The following is a 14,610-nucleotide window of genomic DNA, read 5'->3' as shown; positions in this document are numbered from 1 at the left end:
TAAGCTTTTAGCTTTAGTTCAATAATACTAAGAGATATTCCCTAAGATATACCTTCCACAATAAGATCCCCAAAATATCTGGAGTCCAATGCCCCTTTAAAATTTAACTCCCATAAGTTACCAGAAATTTTACATTTAACAAAATAATACTTACACCAAAGTTGGTAGCGGCAAATCGATCTGAAGCAGAAAGCTGTACGTTTGTAGAGACTGTTGCATGAGCATAGAAAGCATTTATATTTGCCAGCAAGGTGCTCATGATGGCAGGGACGCCGGGGCACATGTATTTAGAGGACAGACAAGAGAAGTGCCTGCAAGACAAAAATATCAAGAACTTTAAAACAGGAGTGAATTAATTCACATAATAGCATAACCTCTAACGTCAGCAATTAAAGAATTCCTTGACTGCATCTCTGAAAAGGAGAAAAACTTCTCATAATCTGAAATTGAAGGAGAAAGCAATTTCAGCCTTTTAAACATTTTTCACTTACAAATATGACGTGGTTAAATTAGAATGTGATTTGCCACAGGGATGGGTGCATAAACCGTTTCAACTGTGAGAGTGTTGTGTGCACACAGCAAAAGTGCAATTTTCAGCAGACCCTAGCACTGTCGGGAAGCTGTAACACAGAGGTCTCCTCTTCTCCAGCAGCTATGTCCCTACTTATGTAGGTCCCTGAAATGTTGTAGTTCAATCAGGGTGTTCTTTCACACTTATATTCCTCTCGCAGGGAGAAAGCAAGAGGCCCTCCTTGCACTGCACATTGATTGAACAAATAAATGCAACATCCGCCTTGAGTCCAGGTTGTGAGCTTTTGTCATATAAAGGAATATCTTTCACAAGCAGTTCTGTTTTCCAAGCATTTTGCTAAAACCAGGATTTAATTAAGCAGATGACTACTGAAGGCAGATTGAATTATGCCAGCTTTATACTTAAAGATCATTTCTTTTAAACCTTGAATAATAGTATCACATACAGACATCAGAAGCAGTAAGTGTTCAATTTTGTTATTTCTCTCAGGAAAACCTGTTTTGTTTGAACTATAACAAAAGACTTGAAAATTGATAGCACAGCTTAGAGATAAAAGTGAAAAGATAAAATGCGCGCAGAGGAAACAAATTTTCTGTACATAATCTGAACCTATGTTGCTGTCAAATCTTAGTAATTTATCCTCCACCTAGGCGTCGGTGAACTTTGTATTACTGAACACAAACGTGGGGCACATACACAAGTAAATGCCCTGAGTTGTACCTCAAAAGAAGTAATGGTGGTCCTGCAGATGGATGGTGACTTCTCTTCCATGGCAGCCAGACCTCTCTCCTAGTGATTGTCAGATATGAGCCAATAACAGCAGCTTACAGTTTTAAACATGGATCTTTGAGGATCATGAATAAAAATACATACCATGAGAGTTACATAATTTGTGCAATTTAACCCTGGTATTAGATTATCACTGACTGCTTCTTCTAGGTCCACAATACATATTTTGAATTTATTGTACTCAAAATTAATTATAATTAATATCTATTAAGAATGCTACAAATAAAATAAAGATATTAAAAACAGAAATTAAAAATCCTCTAGTGCTTTGTTTTCATGTTCCTTTTTCTTCCTTAACAATTCATAAGTAATTATATTTGTTAGATGCAAGTTAGAAGTCAAGAGTTGCAGATTATTCAATGCCTAAGGCATCTTTTACTTTTTGATCGTTTTCAGCTAAGAGGCTTCTACATGGTCTTCGATTTGGCAAAGTGTCTGCCTCTGAGTTTGTGTGCCCTTTCTTTATGTGTGGTGACTGCCAAGGCAAACTTTCTTGCTTCTAAAGATCTTAAAAATCATTTCCGTTTAAAGGCTGCAGTTTCAATACTACTTAAATTATCCTAAAGGGAGAAGAGGAAACAGGATTAAAAGTACATTAGCAATTTAAATGACTGAGTGTATCCCTGCAGCACACCACCCCTTCAAAAAGTACACCTTCAAATAAAATAGGTCAAAAAGTACTACTGTAATTTCTAGAAATGCTTAACAATTCCCCGCAAGGACTTGATTAAAAGCACTTAATTAATAATGTTAAGATCACTTGACTTCAATTTTACAAGAAAACAGGGTTAGTGTCAAATCAATTTAGCAAATAACAATTGGAGTAACAAACTCCAAAAAGATGATACTTAAATTGCCAATAATGAGATTGTTCCTGGCAGGTTTTTAGATGAAGCAGCTGCTGCAACATTATCAACCACAATTCTCAAAATATTACTGGAAAAATACTGGGAAAGTCACGTGTACTTCAAATAACACATCTGGATTCAGCTCACTTGCTAATGTTTTGTAGGCATCATAATGGAAAAAAAATCATCCAATTCACCTGCCTTTTCATGAATAATTATCCCAAATAATACCCATCTTGCAGTTTTCAAGGGATGGAAATGCCTTTGATTAAGTAGATTTAGAAGTCAATTATTTTTTAATGAAAATAAGAGCAGGGTGATGGGAAAGAAGAAACAAAAGATATTGATTCTTAGATCCTTTTAAGGGTTTTCAGAGAAACAATACAAGTTGAGAGAAAAGACCATCTGTATTTCCGATGTTTGAAATACGAGATTAAAACAATATTTATCACATTTGCTCCTGAGAATTCAGATTAGCATGCAATTTAGTGATAAGTAAATTATTTTATCCATCATTCTCACCAAAGAGGGGCTCAAACATTGAAGGATCACTTCTCTTTTGGTGAAAAGCATCACAACTTTTCATAGATGTCATGGATTACTCAAGCTCAGTTACAGAGGTTGTCGAAGGCAGTGGGGTCAGACAGGAAATGCACAGTGTTTAGGGAAATGAAGGAACTTGAAGAGGAAGTAAGGGTGGGACCCACAAGCTGCCCATTGGCTTTCTCTGACACTTCTCTTCTATGCCTGGATTTGGTCCCATGAATATGCTTTTACAGTACCCACGCATAGCTCTATTATACTGTCTTCTTCTTATTCAATTTCTGCTTCCTGTTCTCCCTTGATTAGAAGCTCACTGGGTACATAAGCCATCTTTTATTGTTGAATCCCCATTGCGCTGTATAAGTCCTCTTACTTAGATACATAGAAAGTGTCTTTGCATAAACTGTATTTTCTGAAATGTGGGCTCTGTAAGAAACTGACCTTACCTTCTTCTTCAGTGATGTATTCTCAGTGACCAGCGAACTTCCTGGAATATGGTATGCACTCAATAAATATTTCTTAAGGGAATGAATGATTTCATTGACCAGCACTCTACTTAGAAAGTAGGCTCATGAATCAAGCAACTAAAATAGACTAGTGGCTTTAGGTAAACTATATCCCAACCATTCTGTTTCAAATATAAATTAGGTTAAGATGAGCAGTACCAAAGTATAGGTTGTTAAGTACACCGAAGTAAAACCAAAACCAAAACAAAACCAAAAAGAAACTTTGACCTAATGATTTTCTCTTATTTGGTATTATGGAGGCATGGCTATACAGTCTAATAGAATCTCAGATTTTGTAAGACAGCTTGGGCTTCATTTTACAATAAAAGAAAGACTCATTAAGTACCCAATTAAAATGTATTTGCTTGACAGAGATCATCTCCAGGGGACAATATAATCCTAAAAACTTACCATGTGTTCAGGGGTGAAGAGTTGGTCAGTCAGAACATTGTTAAGAATGTATATATTTGCATAAATAAATGAAAAGCATCAAGGACTCTCTAATTCTAATGATGGAAACAGGATCTATACCCAACCTCAAAAGGCTAAATACATGGAATAGCATGCTGCTTTGAAAAATAGAACATGCTCTCCTAGTTACTGTGAGCAATTGGAAAACCAATTTTATTTTAGATGGATGATTGCATTTGCCATATGAAAGCAAATCCTCCTGGTCCTTGATAGATCACTTGTCCAAATAGGAAAATTGTAAGCTGTTTCCTTTTTCTTGTGAATCTTCCAAAACAAAAGATGCATTTTAATGCAACAAATAGGGCTAATAAATTGTGCACTCATAGGAAATGTTCTGTGGTAAAAGGAGAGAGCATTTCCAGTAAGTAGGAGGTACCTTGGTGGACTGGGCAGTTCAGTATTAATGGTCAGGTTATTTACTAGAAAAATAGATTCAGCCTCTTTCTTATGATGAGAAATACACAAGAGAAAAATTAATAATGTACAACCAGACTCTCTGATTTAATATACATTTTCATTTATGCTCCAAATTCATCTTCAAAGATATGGGAGTATGCAAAGAGACCAAGTGATCTCTAATATATGCGGAAGGTTATGAAGTTACCTGGGCATTTAGCTAAGTATAAGAGGACTTTCCCTAAGTCTGTGTTTTTAAAAATTAAGAGGAAATTCTTCTTTTTATTTTTTAATTTATTAATTTTAGGGAGAGAAAGAGAGGTAGAGAGGGAGGAGGAAGAAACAGGGGTGGGTGGAGAGAGAGAGAGAGAGAGGGAGAGATAGAGAGAGGGGGAGAGAGAGAGAGGTGTTTGTTGTTCCACTTATTTATTTACTCACTTGTTGGTTTTTAATATATTACCTGACTGGGTATTGAACCCTCAGCCTTAGCTCACTGGGATGACACTCCAACCAACTGAACTACCTACCCAGAGCCAAGAGGAAATTCTTCTAAGATAAGCTTGCCATGTCTAGTTGTGTGTTGTTGGTTGGTTGGTATTCTGTATGTTTTTTTTGTTCCCTGAAGCAAGGTTTCAAAACAACAGAAAAATACTGACTCAATAAGCAACCAGTTTAGATTCAAAGATATGGTTGGTTATTCAAAAACTAGTTTTTGTTGTTTTGTTGAGTTACTCACTGGCTAGCAGTAGATTAGGATTCAAGTTACAGATCAAGTACAAAAGTATTATTTGGAATATATGGTCAAAAGCAGCTCTGAAAGTTATATTTTGTACCTGACAGAAGAATATCAGTTCTCTGAAACTTGTTCAAATTGCTAGAAATGATTAATCAATATAATATGCTGTAAAACACTTAAGTGCAACATAAATGGTAAAAGAAATACCTACATCAACCTAATTAAAATTTTTAGTTCCACTTTGCTTGCTCTTGGCAATGAAAAATGTCTGACATGAAGAGATATGCCAGAGGTTGAGAATAAATGTAATTTTATAAACATGATTATACATATAATTATAATATTAATGTATCAACATAAAACTTATGTTTTTCTATAAAAACAATTAATTTTCAACTAATGATCACCAGTGAATAATAAATGAAGAGACCATATCTATGACCTTTATAGTAAAGGTCATAGTAAAACCTTTAAACAGTTATGAGATTATTAAACTGATCTTAGCAATACTTTTTTGGATATGTCTCTTTGGGCAAGACTAACAAAAGAAAAAAATACAAATAGGACTACAGCAAATTAAAACATTTTTGCACAGTGAAGGGAATCATCTACAAAACCAAAAAACTACCTATTGAATGGGGGAAGATATTTGCCAATGGTATATCTTATAGAGGGTTAATATCCAAAATATATGAGACTAATAAAACTTAATACCAGAAAAATAAATAAAATGAAATAAAACACAAAAACAATATGATTAAAAAATGGGCAAAGGACCTGAACAGACATTTCTCCAAAGAGATCATACAGATGGTCAATAGACATAAAAAGATGCTCAACATCATCTAATCATCAGGGAAGTTGAAATTAAAACCACAGTGAGCTATTGCTTCATACCTGTCAGAACGTCTATCATCAAAAGGACAAGAATGTTGGTAAGGACATGAAGGAAAGGAAGTCCTTGTGAACTATTGGTGGGACTGTAAATTGGTACAGGCACAATGGAAAACAGTATGGAGTTTCCTGAAAATTTAAACACAGAACTACCATAGACACAGCGGTTCCACTTCTGGGTATTTATTTGAAGAAAACAAAACACTAATTTGAATGGATATATGCATCTCTATGTTCACTGCAGCATTATTTACAATAACCAAGATAGGGAAGCAACCTAAGTGTCCACTGATAGATGAATGGATAAGGAAGAAGTTGTACATATAGACAGTGAAGTATTACCCATAAAAAGAATAAAATCTCCATTTGCAACAACACAAATGGACCCAGAGCATATTACGCTGAGTGAAATAAGTCAAACAAGACAAATACCATGATTGCATTTACATGTGGAATCAAAAAACCCAAATAAACAAATCAACAAAACATAAACAGACTCATAGTTACAGAGAACAAACTGATGGTCGTCAGATGGAAGGAAGGTTGGGAGGATGGTTAAAAAAGGTGAAAGGATTAAGAAGTACAAATTCCCAGCACAAAAACAGTCACAGGGATGAATAGTACAGCATGGGGAGTACAGTTTAATTGCAATCACTGTGCATGGTGTCAGGTGGGTACTAGACTTACTGAGGTGATCATTTCATAAGTTATATGAATGTCTAGTCACTATTTTGTATACCAGAAACTAATATGTCAACTGTAATTGAAAAACAAGTTATTTAATAGTTATCAGATTGTCAAAAAAATAGTATTTAAACAAAAAAAACTTCTGGTGAGACACCAAATTTTATACTGTCAAAGAAAAAATTACAGTGGACAGAGTTAGGAAAGAAAAATTTTATTCAAGACTATGCTGTACAAAAGAGAAACCAGAATTCAGTCTGAACTCAACTCCACTGAAATAAAAAATGGGAAGGATTTTAAGACCTGAGGTAGGCTATGGAAAGTAGAGATTTTAAGAGTTGAAGTGCAGGAATCCTAGTCATCTGTATTTGCTAATTGGCCTTGCCCAAAAGAAAAATACACTTTTTCTTAGCCTTAAGACAGCAGGTAGTATTACAAGTTGGAGCAAGGCCCCTACCCAAGTTAGAATTCTACCCTTCCACAGAGCCTGGGAGACAGGGGCCTGTCTTCCTTGATGATTACATTAGAAAGGGATGGCTCTCCCATGTCCTTGAGAAAGCCAGTCCTGGGTTGTAAAACTGGCAAGAGTCTTTTTAAAAAGTTTACATCTTAACAGGTCAAATCTAAGTTTTCTAAAGTAAATGCTCTAAGAAAAGGGAGGTTAGAGGCCCCTGGGGTTAGGTGTCTGGCTTCTGTACAACCAAGGTGAGAGGGAGATCAGAGGCCCAGAGGCAGAGAGAAGCTTGTCTAAGGTTTTGTCCAGCTGAGAGAAATGTTAAGGTCATCTTGGTTCATACTTAATGCTAAAGGAAACATTTAATAAATAAAAATATCAATATCAAGTCAAATGTATATCCACAACTAGATATAATCTACCACGTTTTGTTATCATCAAAGTGTAACTGCCGATCCCTCACACACGAAAATAAGGCGCCCTTTTCCTCATGCCTATCTGCGTCGCTTTCACTCCTTCGACCAGCGTCGGCAATCTAAGGCCCACCACCAAACCCAGTCTGCAGTTTGGTTTTTAAAATTAAGTTTTATCAGGACACAATCATACTCACTTGTTAACTTCGTATTTATGGCTGGTCTTGCTCTGGAAGTGCAGAACTGAGCAGTTGTGACAGAGATTTTAGGACTCACAAAGCAGAAAATATTTACTATGTGTCTGTTTATAGAAAAAAAATGCCAACCCCTGTTTTAGACTAGTTTCTAGACTGAGCAGGGGTTTTGTCAAAACTGAGTCTTAAAAATATAATAAAACCCTATTCATCTGCAGGGCACTTGGTAGCAATATGTATTTAAATTATTGTTTGTTACTGTTTATACATATTAAAAAGTAAGAAAAATACAAGTAATAAAATGGAGAGATGATTCTCCTCTTTTAAACTAGCATACATTTACCATTTTTTCTGTGTTAATGGTTATGCTTCTCTGAATGTAAGAAACATGAAACTGAAAAAAATTGGAATCAGTTCACAGAGATATTTTGCAATAAATGTAACTTTTTTTTCTTTTACTGGGATTCTTTCCAAAAGTTTTTTTTTTTTTTAAACATAGCTCTCCTTCAGCAGAACACATTTCATTTACTGTACATTGTTAATAATGATTGCATTTTAATTGCACTTAAATTTCATACTGGGTGTTCTGCTGAATTATTATAGCCATTAACATGGGCCAGAGCAAGTGGCAAAGTCCCAGATTCCACTATGGCTACCCAATTACAAAATAGGTTTCCTGAAAACGAGTGAGCTCCGTGCTAGAGGACGTGAGCAGGAAGAGGGCTAATGACCACCAGTCAGGACTGCAGTACTTGGGTTTCCTGATTTAGCGGGAGGTTTAACTGTGTGAATTCTAAGTTTCTTTTTGTGTCTAAGAATCTGTAGGTCTTTATTATTTAACATTAAGACATTCTATAAACTGAAAAAGCATATACTTTATCAGAAATTTGAAAGAAATTTACACATGTTATTCTAGAATTATGACAGGTGATTAAATGCTAAAAACAGAAAACTTTGAAGAAGAACACTGATTTTGGTCCAGTGCATATCCGTCATTAAGGTGGTTGAAAATGACTGATTATCTGGGTCAGCATCTACTCAGCTCATGTGAAAATACATCTTATTAATATGAAAAAACAGTCCTCATATACGTACATAGTTTACATATTTTATATAGTATATATCTGAACAAAATGCATTTACAAACTTAGACTAGGTTTCGAAATGTAAACTACTATAGTTCCATATTTATTGCAGTGTTTGAGTTCTATGGTTGCTCAATAAATCTTGGTTTTACTGAATTAGCAGTGATGATATAAATATAGGAAGGAATGATATAATCTAATGTTAGGGTCAAGGGATCGTAATGGTTCTAGATGTGTCCTGGACACTAATAGGCTTTGTAACCTTGGACAATGCACTTCAATGATCAGGCTTTAGCTTTCTCAGATATCAAATAAGGCATTGGTTCCCAAACTTAGAGTGTATGAGAATTACTTGTAGGGCTTGTTAAGACAGAGATCATTGGGCCCCGCCATCAGAGTCTGATTCTCTAGGTCTGGGGTAGACTGGCTAATTTTCATTTCTAGGTTCCCAGGTGCTGCTAACTCTGCTAGTCACAGGATTGACCACATTTTGAGAACACAATAAGGCATGGGAAGTAGTTGTAGTGATTTATCAAACCCTTAATATTTTACAGCTGTGAGAAAAAGAGTAGCTGACACATTAAAATATAATTTTGTATTTAATCAAAATTTTAATTAAATTAGAAGAAGGGATATAAATGCTTTTTAAAAAGATTTCAAAAGAGATTTTTTGAACATTTAAATGGTCTACGGTACTTACGTCATAGCTTGATAAATGGATTCAATTCCATAACGCATGGCAAACTCATCGACTATTTCTTGGGAGGCATCATCAAAGAAAACCTTCCAGGCTTCATCCCCTTTGACCTCTGGGATTTTCACTGCACCATTAGATTTCACTTCAGTCAAGTAATGGAACAGATTCTAAAAGCAAGTGGTTTTCAATTGTTCAGTAATTTCTTAGAATAGGCCAGAAATATTTAACTGTAACTCTCAGTAAATTTTACTTACGTTGTGATTGAGTCTTATTTTTCACAGCATCTATAATCAGTATGAATAGCTTGGATATTTATTGTAACTAACCTCATCTTTACACAATTACTGGTTTTATTTCTGACTGGGTCTCTAAAGAATCAATGATTTAAATGTTTCATACATACCAAATCATTTGAGAAGAAAATAAAAGTTCTTGCATGCAAACATTTCTAAATGCTAGAATATATTTTGTATTCATGGGCTCTGGTTAAATTTTAGAGCCCCGTGTGAATAATCTAATTTTGACTGTGTTAATACAGTTGTAGGTATATAAATGATAATAAAGGACTTTGGCTGCAAAATGGTAGAGTCAGGGCAATGAACTGACATTGAAAATGCATGTTTGAGAACTCCATAATAGAAAAACTCACTACATACAATCCCTTTTTGCTTCTAACAAGTTAACAAGTTTAAGAACTGCTGTATGGATGTAGCCTGGGTCACTGGGTCTTGAACTTAAGTTGTTGTTTTTTGTTTTTGTTTTTTGGTTCTTTGACCAGCAGACAGACTCTGAAAAGCAAAATACAATGCTGTTTCCCTTGTCCAAGTCTTCTCTGCCCACACTTTAAGGCTTTCTATCTTTCCAGTTCAAGAAATTTATTTTTATTGGTCTGAAAACTTAACTACCTGTTTTGAAGGAATGATATTCAATACCACTTGACAGATTGTAGTCAGGAAATGAAGCCTATGCCCTATATCTAACTACTATATAATGTGTAAAAGACTTAAATGCTATTCCTCATTCCTTCTTTAGTAAAATGGAGGTGCAAATAATTACACATAAAATTTATATATATGTTCAGGAAGAATAATATGCAAAGATTCTCTTAACATTTTTTTTCTATCTTAGGTAGGTACTTAACTCTTTGGACACAGGGATAGGTATATTCCTTAGCTTCTCCTCATATTTTTTGACACATGGGCAAGTGTCATTTGTATTAGAGGAAGGTTTTGGTTAGACCTCTAACTAAGCTCTCAGATACAAGCATCCAATAGAAGCCCATGATTATTTGCCTGTGTATCTACACTGAGGCAAAAAGGAACTGGTGATTCTGCCTGTTAGAATCAAACTGGGTGCTCGCTCTCTCTCTCTCTCTCTCCCTCTCTCTCTCTCTCTCTCTCTCTCTCTCTCTCTAACCCAGCCAGGCTCTACCTTTCGGGTGGGAATATTGTCTGCTATGCCTGGGTAACTGCACTCTGATACTCTCTCTGCACACCCAGATATGCTTGTGGAAGCAGAGATAAAGTGGAGGAGGGTTCAGTATACATGAAGCCCCTTTGTTGTTCTCAGAAAAAGGAAGAAAAAATTACTGCTTATTACATTGGCTCCCAAAAGCCATTGATACCACATCAGCATTTTCATATTTCTAGTTGTAAATACTACTCTTCTTTAAATCTTCAGTAAAACCTAAACACTAACTCAGAGTTCTCAAAAACACTCATGATTTGGATCCTCTCCTGAATTATGGAAGTAATACCGTAACTTTGATGCTTCCGAAATATTTGTCATGACTTCTTATTTCTTCAATAAATGCTTTCTAACATTCTTTGTTTTCTTGGATGAATAGTCATTTCATTTGGTCTACTAATTCATTATCTCACTGCCTTGTTTGATACTTGCCTCACTTGTTTGCTCTGAACTCTCATTGAAGGACACCACCTAGGTCATTACTGCTATGGTATAGAGTAAGAACTACAGAAACAACAACACAGAGCTAAGTCAATTCTATATTCTAAATCAAAAATTTTGTTTTATGTTTTATGATTAAGACCAAAACCTATTTTCTTAGGTTTTATTATTAATAAAATTCACTTTACTTACCTCATGTAAACATGTATACTGTATGTGATATGGAGCAACCTTCTCCTCTCCTTTTATTTCCACATTGATTTTTAATCGAATGGCCCCAGAGACAGCTGACTTATCTGTCCGTTTCTCTGATAAAGCAAAAAGTAATTGGTCAGTCATTTTTGACAATACCATATTTCTCATGCAACTTCTCAAAAGGTTTAAAGAAGGCTTACGTTGCTAAAAGCCATTTTTCTAGATCTGGCATGATTATTATCTAACCAGAATGATTATGCTAAATACAATTTAAAATAATGTGCCTTTGTGTCACTGTGATTATCAAACTGCATTATAGATACTTCAAGGAAAGCTTATCAGAAGACCTTGGCATTCTGATATAAATTTCTATGTACTTAATTAGTTTATACAATAAAATCAAATTATTTAGTCAATTAAAAGAAATATAATTTAAAGATAAAATTAATGAGGAAAGTAATTTATCTGAAGGCTTCCACTTCTCTTTCTGTGCTTGGAAAGATGAGTCAAAACTTGGGCTAACAAAAAATTACATATATATACTATATAATATATTTACAGGGTCTGGCAGAAGGAACACCTGCTGCCTGCTTGAGTGTGGTAGGTAGGGTAATAATATGGGTGTAATAGCTTATAGTTTTAATTTGAACATTTCACATAAAACGTCATATGTGTGCTGAGTGTAATATCGCTATATTATAGAATTACATGCTTATGATTTTGTAATAAAAGATTTTGTAATAAAAAGGGGTGTTATTTATGCCAGATCCTGTATATCACAAACTATATATGTGTGTGTGTGTATAGAGAGAGCGCATTTTCTTCATTAGTGATTTAGAAAGACCTACAGTCTACAGCCTGTGTTTACTCAGGACCGTTGGATTAGCTGTTTATTTAAATGGAATCAATATGTAGTTAATTCAGTCAAAATACTGTGTGTGCACATAGATATGTCAAGTATGAGCTGATCAGTAGCTTTGACAGAAATAGAGTGTGAATGTAGCAGGGGACCTATGTCTGACACCCACTTCACAGATGAAATTTAGACAAGCTGACCCGTTTCACAAATGAAATGTCAGGGGTTAGAGTGCCACAAAGTCAGTGGTGAAGACTTCCCTAATTGACCTTCTTTCTAAGTATAACTATTTTTAGCCATGGGATAAAGTTAACTCATGAAGTCTGCTTTTTCTTATGAAATGTCTGACTTTTTATTGTTAATATTTAGTTACTGTGCTGTGAAGGTTCTTCCCTTAGGAGTTTCACTTACTGGCTGGGAGATTGTGGATTCTCAATAAATACCAGTATTAAACTTCTCTGCTAGGGCTAAGGGAAGTTCAACTCCTCGGGCTTTTAAAAATTTTTTATTTTATTTTAAATTTTTAATCACAGACCACATTTTTCCCCAGAGCCCCAGGAGAGCATTACTGGATCTTTGATTTTAATTGTCATCGTTCTCATGCATCCAGGGGACACAGGCTCTGCTTGGATGCCAAAGATCTTAGCCACATTCTCTTCTGCATGCTGGAATGAATTCTAAGTAACAAGGAGTGAGGAACTTTGTACCAAGAATGAAAATATGGTACTTATGTGGATTGAACCACTGAAGAATTTGACACAAAGCTAAAATGTGCTCCATTCCTCCCTATTTTAAAAGGTTGAACACAAGCAAGGAGGGAATAAAGTACAAACTGTGGGTGAGCAGGCAAAGTCTGCCATGCTGTGTTACATCTGTGTTTCCTCTCCAGAGTGTGAAGGGCAGTTTCAGCATGAGAGCTGTGTAGCAGATTTTACTAGCAGCACATTCAAATTCCTTGGCAAACTTGATACTCTACATGTATGTTTTGTCAAAGGAACAATTTGAGAAAATTCTGTTCTGAAATCTAATTGCCTCAATTCAAGGACACGCTAACTTATTACAGGAAAAAGTCCATGTATAGGCAAACCTTTTTAATTAAAACAGAATTTGTGAATTTACCCTTGCTCTACATCTTTATTTTCATATAGAAAGCTATTTTATAGTATAAACAAACCATGAAAGGATGACCATGATAACCATGGTAAAAAATTTATGCTGATAATGTAGATGCATCAATTCTCTATAAGAAAGACTTCTTTAGGTTTTATTTTTATAATGAATTCTTAGTCTAGCTTGAATTTTGTGTATAGGTAAGTTGTATATTGCTCCTTCTTTAAATTATTACATAATTTAGGTCAGGGGGCAGAGCATCTGGAGCCCCAGGAAGCCCAGCCAAGATTTAGTGTTTGGCATGGTGTCTGGTACATAGTAAATACTCTGCTTATAGTTCCTGATTAAGACTTTGAAATGAGGCCAAGATGGCAGGGAGATAGGTGGGACCAGATTCCACTTCCCCCTGCACACAGGTGAAACACCTAGCTGATCTACTGAGGAACAGAGTGAACAGCCAGCAGTACCCCAGCATATATGAAGATAGGATACCAAAAATTGTAGAGGACATTGAAAAATCAGATGAGTAGGTAGAAGCTATGAACACTAGGATACCTGCTGGAAGAGGAAACCCACCAACAAAGGAACAGATAAGAACAGAAGAAGGTGAAGGAGGGAGTGGAAGCCACACTAACTCAATCCAGGACCTATTTGGAAATACAACTAAACAGTGGAGAAATTACTCAGAACAAACAACTGAACAAGAGCAAGAGAAAATCCTCAGAACCTTGTACACATGGAAGAACCAGCTCCAACACAACCTACCCACACCTGCACAACAGAATACAAGTGTGGTGGACAGAGTGATCCTCAGTTAACCAGCTGGTGGGAAGGACCCACCAAAGAAAGACCCAACAACAATCAAAACACAAAGATATACACAGAGCCAACATAGGAGACAGCCCAAGATCAGTGAGCTCGGGAAATCAAGGAGGCTGTACTACTGAATCTCACAGGTATTCTACTGTAGAAGTTTACACCATAAACCTGGGGAGTCACACTGCTCTGACATTTAAGAAGCAGAGGCTAGCAAGAAGAGTCTTACAAACAGTGGGAAGACAAAGGAAAAATCCCCAAATAAAAGGAAAGGAGGAAGTCTCAGAAAGAATGCTAAATGAAACAGAGGCAAGTCAACTATCAGATATTAACTTCAAAGCATTGGTTATAAGGAAGTTCAATGATCTCACAGAGAATTACCAAAACCTACAGGGAAACTGCAATTAACTCACTGCAAACCACATCAACATGAAAAAGGAAATAGAAACTTTCAACAAGGGCCAAGAGGAAATGAAAAATACA

General features: G+C 35.6%; 1 protein-coding gene across 4 annotated transcripts in view; it reads right to left on the bottom strand.

The window, feature by feature from the left end:
- UNC13C (unc-13 homolog C) overlaps positions 1 to 14,610 on the bottom strand; it is a 543,682-nt gene that overhangs the window by 262,026 nt on the left and 267,046 nt on the right. For all 4 annotated transcript variants that reach the window (XM_053928749.1, XM_053928748.1, XM_053928751.1 and 1 more), the window contains 3 exons: positions 11,343 to 11,458; positions 9,246 to 9,409; positions 155 to 311 (listed from right to left, as the gene is read on the bottom strand). In XM_053928749.1, coding sequence (XP_053784724.1) covers positions 155 to 311; positions 9,246 to 9,409; positions 11,343 to 11,458 — 437 coding nt within the window. The remainder of the gene's footprint in view (positions 1 to 154; positions 312 to 9,245; positions 9,410 to 11,342; positions 11,459 to 14,610) is intronic.

Source organism: Desmodus rotundus, chromosome 7 (assembly GCF_022682495.2).
Source record: "Desmodus rotundus isolate HL8 chromosome 7, HLdesRot8A.1, whole genome shotgun sequence".
NCBI classification, from domain to species: domain Eukaryota; kingdom Metazoa; phylum Chordata; class Mammalia; order Chiroptera; family Phyllostomidae; genus Desmodus; species Desmodus rotundus.
This window is presented reverse-complemented; position numbering and strand designations above follow the sequence as displayed.